This window comes from Hypanus sabinus, chromosome 9 (assembly GCF_030144855.1).
Source record: "Hypanus sabinus isolate sHypSab1 chromosome 9, sHypSab1.hap1, whole genome shotgun sequence".
NCBI lineage: Eukaryota > Metazoa > Chordata > Chondrichthyes > Myliobatiformes > Dasyatidae > Hypanus > Hypanus sabinus.
In genome coordinates this window covers 89634347-89657723 of record NC_082714.1, presented here as the reverse complement: position 1 = coordinate 89657723, position 23377 = coordinate 89634347, and the positions used below count along the sequence as shown (strand labels likewise).

At 49.5% G+C, this 23377-nt stretch overlaps 1 protein-coding gene across 1 annotated transcript; it reads left to right on the top strand.

Moving 5' to 3' along the window:
- LOC132400073 (mucin-20-like) lies at positions 1–22986 on the top strand. The gene is made up of 3 exons (XM_059981156.1): positions 1–181; positions 21897–22823; positions 22931–22986. The coding sequence occupies exons 1-3, from the start codon at positions 127–129 to the stop codon at positions 22984–22986; spliced, it is 1038 nt and encodes a 345-aa protein (XP_059837139.1). The 5' UTR covers positions 1–126.
- Positions 22987–23377: the final 391 nt, after the last annotated feature.

The following is a 23377-nucleotide window of genomic DNA, read 5'->3' as shown; positions in this document are numbered from 1 at the left end:
GGTTTGGGCGGGGTTCCGCTAGCTTTGGTCCCCGGTAACTGGTTTAGTTGCGACAGTGTGGTCAGGTGCCGGGCAGCGAGAGAGAACTGACTGGTCTCTTGAACCGAATTGGAATTGACTCCCGCGATGGGTCCGGTCTGCCGCGTCTTTACCCTCTTGGTGTTGGGCAACTGTTGGGCAGGTGAGTGGTCCTGGATCACAACTCAAAGCGCTGGGAATGTGTTCCCGGGATGGGGGAGGGGGCGAGAGCCGGACCCGAACTGGCGGGGGAGGTGGAAAGGAAGATTCTAGCAGGGAGTGAGCGGGGGAGGGTAAGGGCAAAGAGGAGAGGTGGTGTAGAAACCCCAGAAAGGGGTGTGGAAGAGAAGGATAAGAGGGGGATTGAGGAGGGGAATTGGGGAGGGGGGGAAAGTTCTAGAAGTGGGGGAGGGAAAAGTCCCGGAGGGGGAGGGGTAAAAGTTCCAGCCGTGAGGGGGAGTGAGAGAGGAAAGGTCCCATAAGGGAGTGAACAGTCCGCGAGGATTGGTGGGGAAGGGGGAAGAGGAGAGGCAGGGGGTTGGAGGGGTGGAATCCCAGAACGGGAATGAGAAGAGGGGGCGAGTTAGCAGGGAGTCGGGACGAGTGGGAAATAAGTTCCAGTAGGGATGAGAGGCGAGATGGGGAGAGGAGTGAGGGAAAAGGACCCAGAAGGGGGATGGGGGGGTAGCAGAGTAGAAGTCCCAGAGGGAAGAAGGAGGAAGGGCGTCCCGGCTGAAGAACGGCCCAGTGCTGTCAAAGACAAAGTTGTGAAAAGCTTTTTCACGTTAAGTTGGAGAAATTCGACGACAATACGGGGCGAAGGGAGAGAGAGAGGGAGCGCCGTGGACGATGCAAGTGTTGGGATCCCAGCTAATGAGCTGACTCGCCCTCGTCCCTTTAAATTAAACAGCTTGTCTGATTTTTAAAAAAAGTTTTGCAGAATTTCGTTATCCCTCCCGCGCGAGTCCGGCTCCGCTATTTCTATGGGGAATGAAGGTCCCGGTTCCTCTCTGGTCCGGGGCGGGGGGTGTCGCCCTCCTCCCTCTGCCTGGGCTCGGAGAAGTTCCTGACGGAGCGGGAGTTGGGAAATGAACACACCCTTTAGCCTTTCCTCCTGTCGAGCTGTGTGCGTTAGTTGCTACCCTTTAATTTAAAGCCCTGCTGGGGCGTGGGTTCCGACAGCAGCTCACCAGACCTCTGTCCTGGGCCAATCTTTCGAGCTGTCCCCAGGCCCCCATCTCGGCGCCGGCTGCCCTTCGCCTTGGGTTGACCGGCCATTTTGGTGTCCGCGGACTAGATGCTTTTACCACAGCTTCTGGGTGAGGATACTTCCTCTCCCAGGAGAGCTTCTTGTGCCGTTTCTGTAGCTCTTGAGTTTTTTATGGGATGGGGTTGCTAGCCCCATGCCCGCCCACACCCCTCCTGTCGCACCCGACCCTGGTGGAGTCGCCACTGCATCTTGACCATGCCCTGCTCTCTCAGCCGGGTGTGGGCCCGTCCCTGGTTTATATCCTTCCTGAGATGTGTCCGTGGGTTTGAGGCGTGTGTTGTAACTAACTGAAGGTGTACAGCAAGGGATTATTACTGGGGGAACTGCCCTGGGCCAAGCAGCATCTATGGAGGCAAAAGGAAATTCATCATGTCTCTGTGATGACCATCAGCAACCTGTACAGATCTACCACAGAAAGCATTCCATCACACAGACCAGCCTTGCCCTCCACCGACTCCCTCTACCCTTCCCGCTGCCTCAGGAAAGCAGCCAGCACAGTCACTCCCTCCCACCTCGATCATTCTCTCTCTCCCCACCCCTCACGAGGCAGAAAATCCAGCATTTACCTCCGGGCTCTCCAGAATGCATTCTATCCCCCTGAGCGGACCCCTTGCACTCTGAATGTCTGGGATACTCCGGTCAGTTCAAGACGCCTCATCAGAAGCTGTAGCGAGGGTGCAGAGGAGGGTTACCAGGGTGCTGCCTGGATTAGAGAGCAGGACAAGTTGAGCAAGCTCTTTGGAGTAAAGGAGGATGTGAGGTGAATAGATAGACTATTGATTGCATGAGCAGCCAGTTAGTTACTTTTCCCAGGGAATGGCCAATACGAGGTACCGTGGTGTAGTGGTTAGCGTGACACTATTGGAGAACAGGGCATTCCGGCGCCATTCTGTAAGGAGTCTCTGTACGTCTTCCCCATGGAATGCTGAGATTTTCCCCGGTGCTCCGGTTTCCTCCCACAGTCCGAAGGTGTAGCGGGCGGGTTAATTGGTGGCTGTAAGCTGTCCTTTAATGGGGTTGGGGTTGCTGGGGGGGGGGGCCCTACTCTGCACCGTATCACTAAATAAATAATTTTAAGGTGTTTGGAGGAAAGTATAGGGTGGGTTTTTTTTACAGAGGTGGTTGTGTGGAACACACTGCCAGGGATGGTGGTAGAGACAGATACGTTAGACACAGTTAAGACACTCTTAGATATACAATGGAGGTCTACATGGGAGAGAAAGGTTAGATTGGTCTTAGAGCAGGTTAAAAGGTTGGCGCAGCACTGTGGCGGAGGGACCTGTAATATTGATCTCCCAATCTACCTCGCAGCCCTTGCACCTACTTGAATGACCTACCTGTCATTCTATATTCTGTTTGCCTTTTTTATTACTTTGATGTACTTGATCAACCTGTCCAGGTGGCAGGCAAGCAAAGCTTTTCACTGTTGGTCCAGATATAAGCCGGTATCGATGTTTTTGGAGCATGTCTGATGCGGGGCATGGAAGGTGCTGGTGAACGTCTCTCGTTGAGCGCTGACTCGTGGATATGGGAAGTGGTCAATGCTTCCCGCAGCCTGGCCGCCCGTGGGCCATGGAGCATCGCGGGCTGAGAGAGCTTCGAGTGGCTGGTCAGGCCCTTTCCCAGGGTTTCTTCCCACATTCCAAAGCCGGGGTAACTGGGTTGTAGGCACGCTGTGTTGCTGTTGGAAGCATGTAACAACTTGTGGGCTGCCCAGAGCTCTTCTCACTGATTTGATTTGACAGGTGATACATTTCACTATATGTTTCAATGTACGTGATCGTATAAATATAAACCCTTTCTATCCGTACAGGCCACAGCGTAGCTGTTGGCACAAGCTATTACAGCTCGGGGGTCAGAGTTCAACTCCTCGTTCCTTCCCGTGTGTGTGTGTAGATCTCCTCCATGTGCTCAGGTTTCCTCCCACAGTCCAAGGGTTAATCGGTCATTGTTAAGTTTTCCTGTCTTCAGGCTGGGGTTAAATAGGAGGGTCACTGAGCAGTGCAGCTCAAACGCTGGTAGGACCTGTTCCATGCATTGAGGCAGTAAAAGGGTCGCGGCAAAGCATTAACACAGATTAATTTGTTATGGTTAAAGAGAAAATTGCAGAAAAGGTGCAAGGTAGATGGACATCAAGAGTTTTATCATCCGTTCAGTAGGAAATGTCCTTGGAATGTGAAGTTCTGCTGGGTCTGAACAGACCAGGTGAAGGATGTTCACACCAAGAGGAGCCTGCATCAGCGTTTGGGATGTAGCAGGAGATGGGAACGGTGGTGGTGGGGGGGGAGAAACATTTCAATGGCAGACTCTGGGCTCCTCTACCGCAAAAGGCATTTCAGGCCAAATTATTGAAGGAATCACAGGTTCTAATGGTTTGAGATGAAAAGGTGTGGGAAGAAGGTGGGGACAGGCAAGCAAACCTTATCACAAAGATCGGCGCATTCTTGAAATGCCAAATAGTCTATTGAGAGAGGGGCTGGGGTAGTGCTGGTAAGTACCCGCTACCTGTAACGCTCCCAATGGCGTGTGTCACAAATGGCCTCTGGCAACAGTGTCCAGCTCCTGGCCTTCACGCGCGGTTTAGCTGCCAAGCCCAGCGTAGTTGTTTCTATTGATGGGAGAAGTGGGCGAAGGCAGGTTATTGGCGCCTTAAGACCAGTTGCTTTGGACGGACGGGGCTCGTTGGCAGCTCGTATCGGAGAAGGAAAACTCGGATCTCAAACCTTCAATACCTTGCAGCATGGGAGTAAACCTGGGGGGATCTGGAGATGGAGTCCGTAAGGCAGTCCTATATGGACTGGCAAATTCTGCAATGCCACTCGTGCCAAGCTATCGGTCTCTGCTGTCCCTTTGGATTTACCAGTCACATGGAGAGGGGGAGCCCGTTGCTCTCTATACCGTACTGTCTTGGCTAGGACGCAGCATCCATAGTTGACCCTGACCAGCGGAAGGCCTCGAGGAACATGAAGCAGTCAGCCGTATGCTCAGCTTCACAGCGTCTTTGTTGAAGGGGTCAGCACTGGAGGGGGCAATCCCCTCTGGACACTGGTCTACCCCCCCCCCCCCCACCAATTCCTTGGGTCAACAACCAGCTCCTTTGCCCTGTGGACACTCAGGACTAGGTTGTTTTAGCACCAGGTTGTAGAACAGAACTGTGCAGGCCATTCGCCCCTCAATGTCGTGCTGACCTTTTAACTCACTCCAAGATCAATCAAACCTTTCCCTCCCACATAGCCCCTCCACTTTCTCTAATCCAGACACTGTCCTGGTGCGTTGGTATCACAGTGTGTTAATACAATTTAAACTTCCCACTAGGGAACTTTCATTTTCACTTTTCCAGCAGGATATCAGATTGTGGTATCAAAACCACGAAGCCTTTCACCATCTAAACAAATGAGACATCATAAAGACACCATCAGGAAACAACTCCTCTGCTTTCTGGGGCTCGGACAAAATTAGAATGCTGGAAGTTCTATTGGGATTCTAGGAGAACAACTTCCTAGAAAGTCACATTAGACATTCAAAGACAAACACTGAGGGTCCTTTGTATTATACACTTTACCTACATGTCCACCCTTAAGCTGGAGCCCCGTTTTACTGAGCTGCAGGACGTGACACAGCAAAGTAGTTTCTGAGAGGCCAAGTCCGGGTGTCTTGTACCACAAGGCCAATCTTCAAGCTGATGCCTTTCCAAGTTAGACCATGCCTATAGGTGCCTCAAAGTTGCTGTGCCAGTTGGTAGGATGATCGAGAAGGTGTATGATGTGTTGGCCTTCATTAGTTGGGATCGAGTTCAAAGCCTGCGAGGTAAAGTTTCAGCTCAGTGAAACCCTGGTTAGACCACACTTGCCGTATTGTGTTCAGTTCTGGTTGCCTTAAAGAGGATGCAGGGGAGATTTACCAGGGTGCCACCGAGGTTAGAGAGCATGTATCGTAAGGAAAGGGTGAGTGAGCAAAGGCTTTTCTCCTTGGAGTGAAGGAGGATGAGAGGCAACTGAGTGAGGTGTACAATAAATGTCTAGTACAAGAGGGCATGATTTTACATTGATTGGTGGAAAGTATAGGGGGATGTCAGAGGCAGGAATGGTGCGTGCATGGAGTGCCCTGCTGGGGGGGGGGGGGTGTGTATGATAAAATCCAGATACATTAGGGGCATCTAAAAGAGGATGTTTAAGGGTTGATGTTTTGTTAGTTTTTTTGTGTAGGGAGGGTTTTTTTGGCGGGGGGGGAATTGATGTTCCTGTTCCATTTTGTGTCGGGGAAGGGGGGCTTTGGGGATTGATGATTGGGATACCATTCTTTTTGTGTGATTGGTGTTTCTCTACAGACAACCTTCATGTTCTTTGCTCTGTGGCTGTCTGGAGAAGACAGATTTCAGAGTTGCCTATGAATACGTGCTTTGATAATAAGTGAACCTCTGGGTGGCACATAGATGAAAGAAGAAATGGAGGGCTTTGTGGGAGGGAAGGGTTAGGTTGATTGTGGAGGTCAGGACAACATTGTGGGCTGAAGGGCCTTTACTCTGTACTGTTCTATGAACCGACCATTAGCTGCACTCGGAGGCCATTTACTATTAATTATTTTCACTTGATTCAGATGTAGCAACACTTGCCGGCTGCTCCCAGCACATCCTTGGGTCAGGTTGGTTGTTGATGCAAATGATGAATTTCACTGTACGTTATCTCATCATGTGAGCTAACAACCAATGTGTCCCAAGGACGTGCTGGGGACAGCCCGCTAGTGTTGCCACACGTTCCGGCGGCAATGCATTCTGGACGTTGTGACCATGACAACAGCAACAAAATAACAGCATGGCCAGCCTCTGTCCTCCCTCCGGTCCCACTGAGGTGGCTGGGGTGGGGGGGGGGGGGGGGACCGCTTGCTCTCCGTATCGTGTTGCCCTGGTCGTAGGTAGCTAGGATGAAAATCCACGGTCGACCCTGACCAACAGAGGCCTCGAATAACAGAACAGCCTGAAGGGGTCAAAGCCGGTTGGAATCTGTAAAAGGAAGCACCAGAGGTGGAGGGTGTAATGTGTGGTTCACCCAGACTGTTAGTCCTCTTGTTCGAGGAACCCAATCAGTTCCACTGGCATTATTTCCGGGGAAGGGGGGGAGGGAGTTGTTCTATCGGGATGGGCTTCTCCTGAACTGTGCTGGGACCTGTCAATCGGGCCCTTAAGCGTAATGGGAGGAGGGAAGGGATTTTGACAGATCCAGAGGCAGTAAAAGCATGGTGGCACAGGAGAGTGTGGGGGGAAAGTTGTTGAACAGACTGCGACAGAAAACATGAACGAATATCTGCAGCACAGGGAAAATCCAAGTTGGCAAAAGCTAGATGCAGTATATATAAAAAATGAAAGCACAATCGTCTTTAATTGAGCGCTTACTGCCTGTTGTACCTCTGGCGTTTAGCTCAGTGATGGAGACCCTCCACCTGTCTGTGTAGAAAGGTTCTTCATCGCTGTTTCCGTAAGTTTTGTTTGACCAGTCACAGTTGGTAACCCTGAACTGAACCCTGAAGACCAGCGGACCACCCTTAGTCCTCTAACCTTTGACCTGTTGGGCATGGGCAACCCTACCAAGAGCTAAAGCACAAAGCCCTGACTCCATCCAGCATCACATTCTGTGCCACCAAAGCACGCAAGCCCCCAAACCCAACGGCAAGGTCTGGTCCTCTTGCAGGTTTAATTGAACGCGTGTAGCACGTTGCAGTAAGACAGATGAACTGGTAGTGAGAAATGACCATCAACTGATGGTTTTCACGGAGACACCCTATAATGCAGATCCCAGAATCTGGCATAAAAAATCTGAAGGAGCTCGGTGTGTCGGGCAGTATCAGTGAGAGAGATGGACACTTCAAAGTAAATTTTATTAGAATAAACGTGTCACCACGTACAACCCTGAGATCGGCATAGTCAGCAAACCTATATAATAGTAACTATAACAGGATCGTTGAAAGATCTAGTAGACCGTAGCAGAAAGCAAACTGCAAATGCAAATATAAACAGCAATATGTAACAACATGAAATAACATGTTAGAGTCCGTAAAGGAAGATCATCGGTTGAGGGAACATCTGAATGGATGGGCAAGTGAGTGTGGTTAACCACTGTGGTTAAGAGCCTGATGGCTCTGTCCTTGAATCCGGTGGTGAGAGTCCCGAGGCTCCTATACCTGCCACCTGGGCTCGATGAGGAGAGGAGGCTGGCATCCAGGGCTTCAGCAAGATGAGGTGAGCGGGGTGGGAGTAGCCATGGGGGCTGGCAATTTGGTGGGGGAGTTCTGTCAGGAGAGGAAGGTGAAGCATGGGACCAAACATGGGAGGTGCGGAGGGCAGAGGGGACACTCGGAGGAGTGTGTGGGGTAAAGAAGCAGCAGGGTGAAGGAAGGGGGGGGGTGTTGAAGGAGGAACTGGGTGGATGAGGAGAGAAACCAGGGACAGTTCAGTTGGAGAGTTCAACATTGTCTTTTTTTTAAACAGTATGGCATAGGCCCTTCTGACTCTCTGAGCCATGCTGCCTAGCAACCCCCTGATTTAGCCCTAGCCCTATCACAGGGCGATTTACAATGACCAATTAACCTACCAACTGGTACATCTTCAGACTGTAGGAGGACACAATGGGATCTTTGTGGATACAATAGGGTCTTTTAAGCAACTCTTGGATGGGTATAAGAAAAGTAGAGGGCTATACAGTAGGGAAATGCGAAGCAGTTTCTAGAGTAGGTTACATGGTCAGCACAACATCGTGGGCCGAAGGGCCTGTAATGTGCTGTAGATTTCTATGGTGTATGTTAAGCAGGCAGTGGTGTGAATTGAACCTGGGCTGCCTATGCTGTACTGACTGCTACGCTGCTGTGTCGCGCCTTAGTTTGTGGAACATGATGTGCTGCTCCTGGGACGTGTTTTGAAGATGTTCTTGCAGGTTGACTGGGGAAAATCCTCAATTTTCCAGGATATAAGATGTGTGTGAAGAACAGGCCACAGGGTGAAAGGGGCAGGATGGTATTACGGGTATCAATGGTCATAGTGACACAGCGTGGATATAGATCCGGTGGTCCGACTAGTCCATGCTGACCCAGCTTATCCCAGTTTCCTGCATTCGGTCCATATCCCTCTCACCCCTCCATGTGCCTGTCCACATGCTTCCTAAATGATGCCAGTGCACCTGCCTCCACCTCTTCCTCTGGCAAAATGTCCTCATCGCCCTCTGTGTAGGGAGAGAATTGCCCCTTCAGTTACTTTTAATTTCTCACCTTTCACCCTAAACCTAGTTTTGGATTCTTCTACTGGGGGCTAAAAACTGTTACCATCTATCTGGTCTATATCTCTCCTGGTCTTAAACACTTCCATGGTCACCCACTTGATCTCCTGTGTTTCAAGGCATGAAGACCTAGCCTAAACCTCTCCCCATAACTCAGGCCCTCTGGTCCTCAAATCTCTTTGCGTGTGGAGATGTGATATGCAGGCAGTGGTTAGTGATAGAATAATGGGTGAAGGCCTTTTCGCTGATCTGCCACCGTGATGGAGGGTCCGTGGACACAAATTAGCGCGGGTTACCAAAGTTCTTGGAAGAACTGGTTCCCAGGGACAGTGTACACAGGTTCGTGTGGAATTTATGGATGACAGCAACCGACCCGTCATTCAGAATGTGAAAGGGCCAGTCTGTGAGGGAGATGTGCTGACGCTTTTGGAGTCTGAGCATGAAGCAAGAAGATTATGATGACCAGTATACCATCTGCCAACAGAAGCTCATCATCTAAAAAACTGCTACGGACACTTGGAAACAGTACTGAACTAAATGGAATAATAAATTGTATTGGTTAATCTTTTAATTAAAAAAAAATTATAATGGGCAAAATGGCCTTGTTCTGCTCCACATGTCTTGTGGTGTTAAGTTTAGAGTGAAGTTCTAAATAGTAAGGGAAAAAGGAGGTGGGTGGGAGTAACTTGGGTCTCAAATGTAGCATCTCAAGACTCGTAAGAGGACAATAGCACAGAAACAGGCCCTTTGGCCCATCTAGTCTGTGCCAGACTGTTGTTCTGCCTGGTCCCATCGATCCGCACCTGGACCATGGACGTGGCAGAGAATGCATGTAATACAGCTCATGTGCAGGCCCTTCAGCCCACAATGTTGGTACTGAACCAACTAAATTAGAAATCAGATGGCTAAATAAACTAATCTGTTCTGCCTGCACAATGGCCACATCCTTCCATTTCCCTCACATTCATGTTTCTACCTAAACATCTCTTAAAAGACTAAAGTTTCTGCCTCTACCACCACCCCAGGCGGCACATCCCAGGCACCCACCATTGTTTTTTTTAAAGAAACTTGCCCTTCACATCTTGGGAATTACCTCTTACCTTAAATGTATGAGACATTTCAACCTTTGGAAAAAGCTACTCCCTGCCCACTCTATCTGTGCCTCTCATAACCTTGTAAACCTCTGTCAGATCTCCCCTCAGGTTCCGGCGCCCCAGAGAAAACAGCCCAAGTTTCTCCAGTCTGTCTTGTCTTCTAATCCTGGTAAATCTGTTCTGCTCCCTCTCCAAAGCTTCACCATTCTTCCTAAAAACCAACAGGGCAACCTGGACTGCATACAGTACTCCAGATGCTAACCGGAGCTTCGTAAGGCTGCACCAGGACTTCTTGACTTCTGAATTGTCTTGGAAGATTTTAGTGACATAGGGCAAATTAAATTACCAAGCTTATCATGGAGGAATTTGAGGAGTGTAACTCAGTTTTCTGCCGAGGACAGTGTGTTGTGAAAGAGATGACCGATCCAAGATAATACACCTGAAGAATAAGTGAGCTCTGCTCGAGCTGGAGGATGTAACCAGTGACGTGTGCTAGGGATCGGTTCCTGGCCCTCTCTTGTTTACTGTTTATATTCTGACTGAAATGGAAGGCTTCCAAATTTGATGGTAGATGAAAGGGCAAGTAGCAACGAGGGAGGGAGCTGCGAATTCTGCAGCAGTGCTGGGTACGACGAAACCTGACAGCTTTCTCTTTAAGAAAACATGGAGTTCGTGTTGGCAAATGCAAGGTCATGCACTTTAGTAAAAATGAGCCTAAAAGTGGGTTACCTGGGGTGGTATGGTAGTGGATATTCTAAATGATAAATTATATAAAACATAAGCTAAGTGCAAAGAGCAAAAAACTTGAAGTGTTAATGGGTTCATTCAGAAATCTGATGGTGGAGGGAAAGAAGCTCTTCCTGAAACGCTGAGTGCGTATCTTCAGGCTCCTGCCCCCCTCCCCCTCCCCCCAGTGAGGAGAGGGTGTGTCCTTGAGGCATCTCCTCCTGAAGGTGGGGAGGCTGGAGCTGGCTCTCTGCAGCTTTTTCCGATCCTGCACAGTGGGGCCTCAGGACCTGATGGCAATCGTGCCAGTTAGAATGCTCTCCGGGGCAGTTTGTAGAAATTTGTCAGAGTCTTTGGTGACATACCAAATTTCCCCAAAAAAAGACTCTAATGAAATATAGCTGCTGTCATCATTCCTTCCTTGTAACAGCATCATTATGTTGGACCCAGGGGAGATCTTCGGAGCATGAAACTGCTCCCCTTTTCGCTGCTGCTCCCTCGATTTCCCCTTCTCAGTCGGTTGATCCCTCACTCTGAGGTCCCTGTGCAAGTTGATAGGGTGTTAAGAAGGTAGCCTCCGGGGGAGCCACGAGGTAACGTTGGACCGTGCCTGTTTTCATTTCTCTTTGTCCCGCTCGGATGCGGAAGCTTCAGAGTCTGCGGAGATTTACCAGGATGCTGCGTGGATTAGAGAGCATGTCCTTTGGGGATAGGCTGAGCGAGCCAGGGAATTTCTCTTTGGAGCGACGGAGGATGAGTGCTGACTTGATAGAGGTGTACAAGATGATAAGAGGCATTGATCATGTGGACAGTCTTTTTGCCCAGGAAATAGTGAATATAAGGAGTATAATTTCAGTGATTAAACTACAAGGGGGATTTTTTTTTCAGAGGGGTGGGTGGGTGAGTGAAACACGTTAGCATTGGTAGAAGCCCATTAGGGACATTTAAGAGACCCTTAGATAGACAGATGGCTGAAAGGAAAATGGAGGCGGATGTGATCTTGGAGCAGGTTTAAGATTTGGTACAACATTGTGGGCTGAAGGGCCTGTACTGTGCTGTTCCATGGTGAAGTTTTAACCCGGATCTTCCTCTCACTTGATGCTGACTTCAGTGTAGTTGTAAATTGGCCACTGATGCTGCTGGCACACGGAACCAGGATCTGCAGGTTTAAAGTACAGCCTGGGCCGGACCAGGTATATGGAGCACCAAAAGGTTAGGTAATAATTTTCCCACCAGTCAGCAGTGGTGTGAAACAAAAACAGATACATTACTGTTCCTAATTGGCCAACATTATTGGATCCACAGGCTCGCTAGCAGAGCTACATATCCTTCCTGGGAGCCTGTCTCCGCTGCTGCTACTTGTTCCAATCATCCCTCCTACCAGACTGGGCCAGTCTTTCCGATTGTCCCAGGTGTTTCCCGGAATGGCGACTGTGGCGTTTCTGTAGTTTCTGGGTTTGTAACAGGGTGGGGTTGCCAGCCCCACGTCCAACCCTCTTTTCGCAGCCATCGGAAATGTCCATGGCAGAGTTGGAAATGTGTAAACTGGCCCTCAGCTGGAGCCCAAATCCAGAGTCAGTAGTCAGGAGGCACCGTGGACTGGTCAGACTTCTGCTTGGCAAGACGAATTAGGACATTCAGCTCACCATCTCGGCTGGTTTCATTTCCAGCCCCAATCTCCCTGTAGCCCTTGTCTCCTTGTCAATTAAAAAGCTATTAATCTCTGTCTTAAATACACCCAAAGAATTGGAGTCCTCGGGCAATGAATTCCACAGATTCCTCACCCTCTAGCTAAAGAAATTTCTTATCTCTGTCCTAAAGAGACATCCCTGCATTCTGAGGCTGTGCTCTCTGGCCCAAGACGCCCCCTCCTCCCAACTATAGGAATTGTGCTTTCCACACTTCCTGTCCAGCTTTCAACTCAAGTTGCTACTTGAAGAATGGCTCCAGGGCATGGACACTTTGCCATATAAAGGAGATGATAAAGACTTGTTAAAATGGGGGCTTGTGTTTTTAACAGGGTGGGGTTGCTAGCCCGATGTCCAACCCTCCTCTTTTGCAGGAAATGGCAGAGTTGGAAATGTATATAAAGCACGAACTGGCAGAGACTGATAGTTCGGCACCAGCAGTTGCCAGTCACCATTGAACTTGACGTAGGACTGCCTTAGGGACTCCAGCTCTGTTTTCTCCCTCTCTCCCCCTCCGGCGGGGTTTACTCCCAAAGCCTTCCCCATGAGTGGGTATCGCCGCAAGGCTGCGGAGGCTTGAGATCAGAGTTTTCCTTCTCCTTTGTGTGGTGTAAGTAAGGCTTGTTAACGTCTCAGTGACACAAAACTGGGTACGAATTTAAACTGTGACGAGAGCATTGAAAGGTTTTAAATGAGTGAACAATGATCTGGCAAATGGAATATAATGTAGGCGAAGCTGTGAATCAGTCCATCTTGGAATAGTGATGATTATAGGTAGTAGTGCGATCACTCGAGTTGAATTTGATGTTCTAATGAATTGTCTATTGGTGTGTCCTCAGGAGGCTGTAGAGGCCGATCGGGGACCCACATATTCTGGAGCAGTGTGGGCGAGGGTCGGTGGAGGTTGTAGAGGCCGATCGGGGAACCCACATATTCTGGTGCAGTGTGGGCAAGGGTCGGTGAGGGTTGTAGAGGCCGATCGGGGACCCACATATTCTGGTGCAGTGTGGGCGAGGGTCGGTGGAGGCTGTAGAGGCCGATCGGGGACCCACATATTCTGGAGCAGTGTGGGCGAGGGTCGGTGGAGGCTGTAGAGGCCGATCGGGGACCCACATATTCTGGAGCAGTGTGGGCGAGGGTCGGTGGAGGCTGTAGAGGCCGATCGGGGACCCACATATTCTGGTGCAGTGTGGGTGAGGGTCGGTGGAGGCTGTAGAAGCCGATCGTGGACCCACATATTCTGCTGCAGTGTGGGCGAGGGTCGGTGGAGGCTGTAGAGGCCGATCGGGGACCCACATATTCTGGAGCAGTGTGGGCGAGGGTCGGTGGAGGCTGTAGAGGCCGATCGGGGACCCACATATTCTGGAGCAGTGTGGGCGAGGGTCGGTGGAGGCTGCAGAGGCCGATCGGGGACCCACGTATTCTGGAGCAGTATGGGCGAGGGTCGGTGGAGGCTGTAGAGGCCGATCGGGGACCCACATATTCTGGTGCAGTGTGGGCGAGGGTCGGTGGAGGCTGTAGAGGCCGATCGGGGACCCACATATTCTGGTGCAGTGTGGGCGAGGGTCAGTGGAGGCTGTAGAGGCCGATCGGGGACCCACATATTCTGGTGCAGTGTGGGCGAGGGTCGGTGGAGGCTGCAGAGGCCGATCGGGGACCCACGTATTCTGGTGCAGTGTGGGCGAGGGTCGGTGGAGGTTGTGGTTCGTGGGGTCTTTTGGTTGTTCGGTCTCTTTCTCAGCTGCCACCGGTTCTCTGCGACACGGTGGAGTTGCTCTCTCGTAGCGCAGCTCCCTCTTGGACAGATTCCTCCAGGTGTCTCTACGGAGTGAAATGTCTTCCCAGTTTTTAGGTGTCATGTTGAATTTCCTCAGGCTGATTGTGATGTTATCTTTGAAGTGTTTCCTTGACCCTCCAGGGACTCACTGACCTACCTTCACCTGGGAGTAAAGGATCGGGGGAAAATGTGAGTTTAGACATCCGAATGATTTCAGAGTTGCCTTGCGCTCAGGGTAGACAGCATAAATCGTGGTGGTAGATAAAGATTAGCTTTAGTCCAATGCACATCAACACAAGCAGAGAAATGCATTATTTGTCAACAACCAACGCAGTCGAAGGCTATGCCGGGGGCAGCCCGCAAGTAACCCTACAGAGGAAGGTGAAAGAACGAGAGTCACCATGGTGTCTCTCCTCCCTACCAGGAATGTTGTAGAAAGAGGGCCCAAAGTATTGAGGATCCCTACCATCCAGCCCATAATTTCTTTGACTGCTTCAGCTCCTTACCTCTTGCACCAATTATCTCCCAGCTTCTTACTTCATACATCCTCCCTAACCTATCACCTCCCAGCTTCTTACTTCATCAACACACCCCCACCTTCCCCCTCCCTTGGTCTCACCTATCACCTGCCAGCTTGCCTTCCTTCCCCTCCCCCACCTCCTTATTCTGGCTTCTGCCCCCTTCTTTTCCGGTCCTGATGAAGGTCCCATGGAGAGAAGAGGAGATGTGGGGAGAATGAAAAGGGATTAATGAAGGATTGGTGTGCATGCTCCCTTCCTCGGTGCAGGAATCTGTTCTAAGCTATCAGTTGTGGTCTTGGTCATTTGCTTAACAGATTAATGAAAGGGTTGCTTGTTATTGGAAAATTTGGGACGTGTGTCACGCTTTCTCCTCATCTTGTCTGTACAGTGAACATGTCAATGGAAATTCGGGGAACTTTGCTTTCCTGCTGACCTCCCTCCTGGCACTTGCCCCAGCGAGCGGGAGGAGTACCAAATCTGCCCCTCACCACCATTCCAGGCCCCAAACGGTCCCTGCACGTGAGGTGACACTTCACCTGTGAGTCACCTCTCCTTTAGAGCTGAGACCTGACGTGAGTTGATAGACATGCACCTTTGTTCCATCATCCACAAAACGCAGTGTCTCCTGGTGGCTACCCTTTCAGTGCAACTTCCTGTTCCCATTCTGACCCTGATGATCCAGGGTCCCCTCTCATGAAGAGGGATCTCAGCTCAAAATGTTGACAGTTCTCTCTACACGGGAGATTGATTTGTTATTGTCACACGTAGCACAATACAGTAGAAAGCTGTTGTTTTCATGATATCCTGACAAATTGATCCATAAAGTCCAGTAAATTTTATTATCAAAATACTTGTCACCATATACAATCCTGCAATTCATTTCCTTTCTCAATAACTCTATGGAATAGCTAACAGAATCAATGAAACACTGCCCAACCAGGGCACAGGAGACACAAAGAAACAACAATAATATAAATTTAAAAAAGCAATGAATATAGAGAACCTGAGATGATGAGTCCTTGAAAGTGAGTCCACAGGTTGTGAGAACAGTTCAACGATGGGCCAAGTGAAGTTATCCCATTTGGTTGAGGAGCCTGACGGTTGAGGGGTAATAACTTCCTGAACCTGGTGGTGCAAGTCCTGAGGCTTCAGGAACAGCTTTTCCCCCTCTGCCATCCGATTCTTAAATGGACTTGTTTTGTTTGCTTCTATACTGTGTATAGAATTGTGTACAAGTTTGTCAAAGTTTTAGATGTCATGCTGAATCACTGCAAACTCTTAAGGAAGCAGAGAAGCTGTTGTGCTTTCTTTGCGTGCTGGGACCAAATCAGGTCTGCCGAAATTACTACACTGAGGAATTTAAAGTTGCTAACCCTCTCCACCTCTGATCCCCCGATGGTGACTGGCTCAGGGACCTCTTGGTTTCCTTCTCCTGAAGTCAGTCGGTTCCCTGGTCTTGCTGATGGGCTGTTGTTATGACACCACTCAGACAGATTTTCTATCTCCCTTCTAAATGCTGATTCATCACCACCTTTGATTTTGGCCTACAACAGTGGTGTCGTCAGCAAACCTGACTATGGCATTGGAGCTGTGCTTAGCCACATAGTCATAAGTGTAAGTGCATGGCTAAGCCCTGAGCCATGCGGTGCACCTGTGCTGGTGGCGATGTTGGTGCGGATCAGAATTGACTGCGGTCTGCAAGTGAGGGAATCAGAGGTGAGGTGATGAGAGATGATAGTATTCAAGCCCAGCCACAACTGCCGACCATCCCTTTGTTGATTCAAGTTTGGTCCAGAAGCTCCACTTCACAGGTGCTAGGGCCTCTTCTACCTTTCCTGGTCACAGATTTGAATGCCTCTGACCCGACCCTGTGGTCCACCCAGGGCTTCTAGTTGGGGAGGACGCTGAATAATTTACACAAACACATCAAGGAAGGCTCTACAACGGGAAGTCAAAACTGCCCAGCATGTCACCAGCACCAGCCTACCCGCCATCAAGGACGTGTATACACAAAAGGGGTGGTTACATCATGAAGGATCCCACCCACTGTTTGTCCCACTCCCGTCAGGGAGGAGGCTACCTGGCATCTATGCCAGCACCGCCAGACTCAAAAACAGTTGCTTTCCCCAAGCAGTAAGGCTGGTCAACACTTCCACCCTCCACACCCCCAACCACCACCACGTTATCATCTCCTGTCAGTCACCTCATGTCCAGACACTCCTGTGCCCAGAGTCACTTCATGGACAACACAATCTGTGAATATAACCTGTGTATTTATATTTATTGTTGGTTATTTTGTTGCTGTGGATCTGATACAGCACAACTATGTTGTCCCATTACACTTGTGTGCCAGAAATGACATAAAGACCATCTTGAATCTTGTAGGAAAGATGGCACTGAAAGAGCAGGAAAGACTATTCTTTCCAGTCCTGACAAAAGGTCTCAGCCTGAAATATTCCCCTTCATAGATGCTGCCTGACCTGCTGAGTTCAGCATTGTGTATGTGTGTGCCTGTGACCCTTTTAAGTTGCATTTGGCCCATATCCCACCGGACCTTCCCCATTCTTCCCCATCAATATACCTGTGCAGGTAGATTGAAATTCTGTAAGTGCACCTACCTCAATCACTTCCTCTGGCAGTTCATTCCGTACACTGAGCCCTGGGTGGAAAAAGTTGCTATTCTCACCGTCAACCCGTGCCCTTTAAAATCTTGATTCTCTGACCCCGGGAGACAGACCGTGTGCATTCACCCTATCTGTATCCCTCATCATTTATATACCCCTAAAGTCACCCCTCATTCTCCTGCACTCTAAAGAATAAAGACCCAACCTCTCTATAACTTGGTCTCTTGAGTCGCAGCCATATCCTCGAAAATCTCCTCTGCCCTCTTTCCAGCTTAGTGGTATCTTTCCTACCAAAGCTCAGCGTGGTGTTCCAAACGCAGCCTTGCCAACGTCCTGTGAAAGGAGGAATGCGGGTGGTGCCCTGCATTTTCTCAGAATAGTCCCATCTGGTGATGACAAAGGAATTTTATTTCATTTGGAGATGCAGCATGGTAACCAAATGCCCCACTAACGCATATGCCCCTGGGGTGTGGGAGGAAAGCAGAGCACCTGGAGGAAGCCCTCAAAGTTACGGGGCAAATGTCCTTGCAGAAGAGGCCTCCGTCGGTCAGGGTCGACCCTGGATATTGCGTCCTAGCCGTCCAGATGCGCGAGCCAGGGCATTACAATATGGAGAGCAAGTTGTTGCCCACGTAGCAAGCTCCCCCTCTCCACGCATCCGATGAACCCAAAGGAACGGCAGAGACTGACCAGCAGCGTGGTAGGAGTTGCCAGTCGGCGTTGAACTCTGTCGGACTGCCCGAGGGGTGACAACTCCAGAGTTTTCCATCGGTGTTCACTTCCGAAGCCTTCCCCATGAGTGGGTGTATCTGCAAGGCACTCAGAGCTTTCCTTTACCATCAGCTGACAAGCCCCGCCTGCGAGGAACCCACCTTTGCCCTTCTGTCAGTAGAAACAGACAACCATGATGCCACATGTGATGTCCAGGAGCTGGACTTGGTTGTCAGAGGTTAAGCCGTATAGGATTGGGAGCATTTGATAGAAGGATAGGAGCTTGTCCCCTTTCCTTTCCAGTTCCATTGAAGGGTCTCGGCCCCAAACATAGAGAGCCTACATGACAATACAGGCCCTTTGGCCCACAATGCTGTGCTAAACATGTCCTAACTACAAAAATTACCTGGGGTGACCCATAGCCCTCTGTTTTTCTAAGCTTCGTGTACCTATCCAGGAGTCTTTTAAAAGACCCTATTGTACCTGCCTCCACCACCACTGCTGACAATCCATTCCACGCACTCACTACTCTGCATGGAAAAAAAACTTGCCCCGACATCTCCTCTGTATCTACTCCCCAGCACCTTAAAACTCTGCCCTCTCATGTTAGCCATTTCAGCCCTGGGAAAAAGCCTCTGACTATCCACACGAACAATGCCTCTCATCATCTTATACACCTCTATTAGGGTCACCTCACATCCTCCGTTGCTCCAAGGAGAAAATGCCGAATTCACTCAACCTATTCTCATAATGCAAGCTCCCCAATTCAGGCAGAATCCTTGCAAATCTTCTCTGCACCCTTTCTATGGTTTCCACATCCTTCCTGTAGTGAGGCGACCAGAACTGAGCACAGTACTCCAAGTGGGGTCTGACCAGAGTCCTATTTAGCTGCAATGTTACCTCTTGGCTCCTAAACTCAATCCCATGATTGATGAAGGCCAATGCACTGTATGCCTTCTTAACCACACGGTCAACCTGCATAGCAGCTTTGAGTGTCCTATGAACTCTGACCCCAAGATCCCTCTGATCCTCCACACTGCCAAGAGTCTTACCATTAATACTATATTCTGCCATCATATTTGACCTACCAAACTGAACCACCTCACACTTATCTGGGTTGAACTCCATCTGCCACTTCTCAGCCCAGTTTTTCATCCTATCGATGTCCCGATGTAACCTCTGACAGCCCTCCACAACACTTCCAACTTTTGTGTCATCAGCAAATTTACTAAGAATAGTGGTTCCAGAACAGATCCCTCAGTGCACCACTGGTCACCAGCCTCCATGCAGAATATGACCCATCTACAACCACTCTTTGCCTTCTGCGGGCAAGCCAGTTCTGGATCCACAAAGCAATGTCCCCTTGGATCCCATGCCTCCTCACTTTCTCAATAAGCCTTGCATGTGGTTATCTTGTCAAATGCCTTGCTGAAATCCATATACACTACATTTACTGCTCTCCCATCATCAATGTGTTTAGTCACATCCTCAAAAAATTAAATCAGGCTCATAAGCCGCGACCTGCCTTTGACAAAGCTATGTTGACTATTCCTAATCATATTATACCTCTCCAAATGTTCATAAATCCTGCCTCTCGGGATCTTCTCCATCAATTTACCAACCATTAAAGTAAGACTCACTGGTCTATAATTTCCTGGGCTATCTCTCCTTCCTTTCTTGAATAAGGGAACAACATCCACAACCCTCCAATCCTCCAGAACCGCTCCCTTCCCCATTGATGATTCAAAGATCATTGCCAGAGGCTCTGCAATCTCCTCCCTCGCCTCCCACAGTACCCTGGGGTACAACTTGTCCGGTCCCAGCGACTTATCCAACTTCATGCTTTCAAAAGCTCCAGCACATCCTCTTCCTTAATATCTATATGCTGAAGCTTTTCAATCCACTGTAAATCATCCCTACAATCACCAAGGTCCTTTTCCGTAGTGAATATATAACCATATAACAATCACAGCACGGAAACAGGCCATCTCGACCCTTCTAGTCCGTGTGGAACGCTTACTCTCACTTATCCAATTTTCTTAAAAAAAATACTAAAGCAAAATACTCATTAAGTACCTCTGTTATCTACTCTGGTTCCATACACACTTTCCCACTGTCACACTCAATTGGCCCTATTCTCTCATGTCTTATCCTCTTGCTTTTCACACACTTGTAAAATGCCTTGGGGTTTTCCTTAATCCTGTCCGCCAAGGCCTTCTCATGGTCCCTTCTGGCTCTCCTAATTTCATTCTTGAGCTCTTTCCTGCTAGCATTATAATCTTCTAGATCTCTGTCATTACCTAGTTTTTTGAACCTTTCATAAGCTTTTCTTTTTGACTAGATTTGCAACAGCCTCTGTACACCATGGTTCCTGTACCCTGTCTCATTGGAACATACCTATGCAGAACCCCACGCAAATATTCCCTGAACATTTGCAACATTTCTTCCTTATATTTCCCAGAACATTTGTTCCCAATTTATGCTTCCAAGTTCCTGCCTGATAGCCTCATATTTCCCCTCGCTCCAATTAAACGCTTTCCTAACTTGTCTGCTCCTATCTCTCTCCAATGCTATTGTAAAGGAGATAGAATTGTGATCACTATCTCCAAAATGCTCTCCTACTGAGAGACCTGACACCTGACCAGGTTCATTTCCCAAAACCAGATCAAGTACAGCTTCTCCTCTTGTAGGCTTATCTACATATTGTGTCAAGAAACCTTCCTGAACACACCTAACAAACTCTACCCCATCTAAACCCCTTGCTCTAAGGAGATGCCAATCAATATTGGAGAAATTAAAATCTCCCACCACAACAGCCATATTATTATTATTACACCTTACCAGAATCTGTCTCCCTATCTGCTCCTCAATGTCCCTGTTACTGTTGGGTGGCCTATATATAAAAAAAAACACCCAGTAGAGTTATTAACCCCTTCCTGTTCCTAACGTCCACCCACAGACACTCCATAGACAATCCCTCCATGACTTCCTCCTTTTCTGCAGCCGTGACACTATCTCTGATCAGCAGTGCCATGCCCCCACCTCTTTTGCCTCCCTCCCTGTTCTTTCTGAAACATCTAAAGCCTGGCACTCAAAGTAACCATTCCTGCCCCTGAGCCATCCAATTCTCTGTAATGGCCACAACATCATAGCTCCAAGTACTGATCCACGCTCTAAGCTCATCCGCTTTGTTCATAATACTCCTCGCATTAAAATGGACACATTCAGATATTAGACTGAGTGTGTCCCTTCTCTATCTCCTGCCTATCCTTCCCCCTCACACTGCCTACAAGTTCTTTCTATTTGTGAAGCAACTGCCTCTGCCTCCGTCTCTTCAGTTCTGTACCCACACCCCAGCAATTCTAGTTTAAACTTTCCCCAGTAGCCTTAGCAAACCTCCCCGCCATGATGTCGGTCCCCCTGGGATTCAAGTGCAACCCGTCCTTTTTGTGCAGGTCACACCTGCCCCAAAAGAGGTCTCAATGATCCAGAAATCTGAATCCCTGCCCCCCAGATCCAATCCCTCAGCCACAAATTTATCCTCCACCTCATAAATGGCAACTGTTTAACCGTTTCCATAGTTGCTGTCTGACCTGCTGAGTTCCTCCAGCATTTTGTGTGCTGCTAGGGATTTGGCGTGGACTTTTGCTGTGTTTGGGTGTGAAGTGATCTTGAGAAACTCAGCATCTGTAGGGGGAACTGGTTGGTGTTTCCGTATGAGACTCCTCTCTCTGAGTCCATTTCCTTCCATCGAAGGAGAGTTGTCTCAGTTGCCCTGCCGTGGAGGTGAAGAGTTTGGAGATTTGCGACTAATAGTCAATTCCAATGTTCTTTGCCTCTACATTCTGCTTGTGGGTTTCTCCCACAGTCCAAAGTCCGACCTGTTAGTAGGTTAATTGGTCACTGTAAATTGTTTCGTGTTTAGGCTCGAGTTAGAGAGGCGGGTCAGTGCCTGGTGTGGCTCGTTGGTGCAGAAGGTCCGGTTCTGTGCTTTGTCAATAAGTAGGTAACCCTCTCAGAGTATTTGGCCCCAAACACTGATCCCATTCCTGGCACAGTGGCCGTCAGTCTGGGCATGAGCACTTCCTGTTGTGTTTTCTCTGGGAGCCTTCCCTTACTGAAGATAGAATTACTCCTGAGGGATTCCAAGCCCTGCAGCTAACACTTGTGTTGATCCAAGTGCTTTTGTTTTCTCTATTTTTCAGTGTTGGTCGTGCGTTCAACCACAACTACCAGATCTTCCTCGGAAATCTCCACCACAAGAGCTACAAGTACAGCTGTCACTGGCTCCCTCTCCGCAAGTGCTGCATCAGAGAATGCGACTGTCTCATCTGTAATGTCGTCACCCTTGCAGAACAGCATTTCTTCATCCTCAGAAAATGCAACAACTATCTCTGCAGCACCATCCCCAGCAGCGTCGCTCACAATGGTGAATGCAATGAGTTCCCCTACAACGCTGCCCTCAGCGGAGAGTGTGTCTGTTACCTCAGAGAATGCAATGAATCGCTCTACAACATCGTCTACAGTGCAAAGTATGACTGTTACCTCAGGTAATGCGACGACTCCCACGATGACACCGTCTGCAATGGGGAACGGGACTGTTACTTCTGAGAATACGGGTCCCACGATGACACCATCTGCAATGGGGAACGGGACTGTTACTTCTGAGAATACGGGTCCCACGATGACACCGTCTGCAATGGGGAACGGGACTGTTACTTCTGAGAATACGGGTCCCACGATGACACCGTCTGCAACGGGGAACGGGACTGTTACTTCTGAGAATACGGGTCCCACGATGACACCGTCTGCAACGGGGAACGGGACTGTTACTTCTGAGAATACGGGTCCCACGATGACACCGTCTGCAACGGGGAACGGGACTGTTACTTCTGAGAATACGGGTCCCACGATGACACCGTCTGCAACGGGGAACGGGACTGTTACTTCTGAGAATACGGGTCCCACGATGACACCGTCTGCAACGGGGAACGGGACTGTTACTTCTGAGAATACGGGTCCCACGATGACACCGTCTGCAACGGGGAACGGGACTGTTACTTCTGAGAATACGGGTCCCACGATGACACCGTCTGCAACGGGGAACGGGACTGTTACTTCTGAGAATACGGGTCCCACGATGACACCGTCTGCAACGGGGAACGGGACTGTTACTTCTGAGAATACGGGTCCCACAATGACACCCTCTGCAACGGGGAACGGGACTGTTACTTCTGAGAATACGGGTCCCACGATGACACCGTCTGCAACGGGGAACGGGACTGTTACTTCTGAGAATACGGGTCCCACGATGACACCGTCTGCAACGGGGAACGGGACTGTTACTTCTGAGAATACGGGTCCCACGATGACACCGTCTGCAATGGGGAACGGGACTGTTACTTCTGAGAATACGGGTCCCACGATGACACCGTCTGCAATGGGGAACGGGACTGTTACTTCTGAGAATACGGGTCCCACGATGACACCGTCTGCAACGGGGAACGGGACTGTTACTTCTGAGAATACGGGTCCCACGATGACACCGTCTGCAACGGGGAACGGGACTGTTACTTCTGAGAATACGGGTCCCACGATGACACCGTCTGCAACGGGGAACGGGACTGTTACTTCTGAGAATACGGGTCCCACGATGACACCGTCTGCAACGGGGAATGGGACTGTT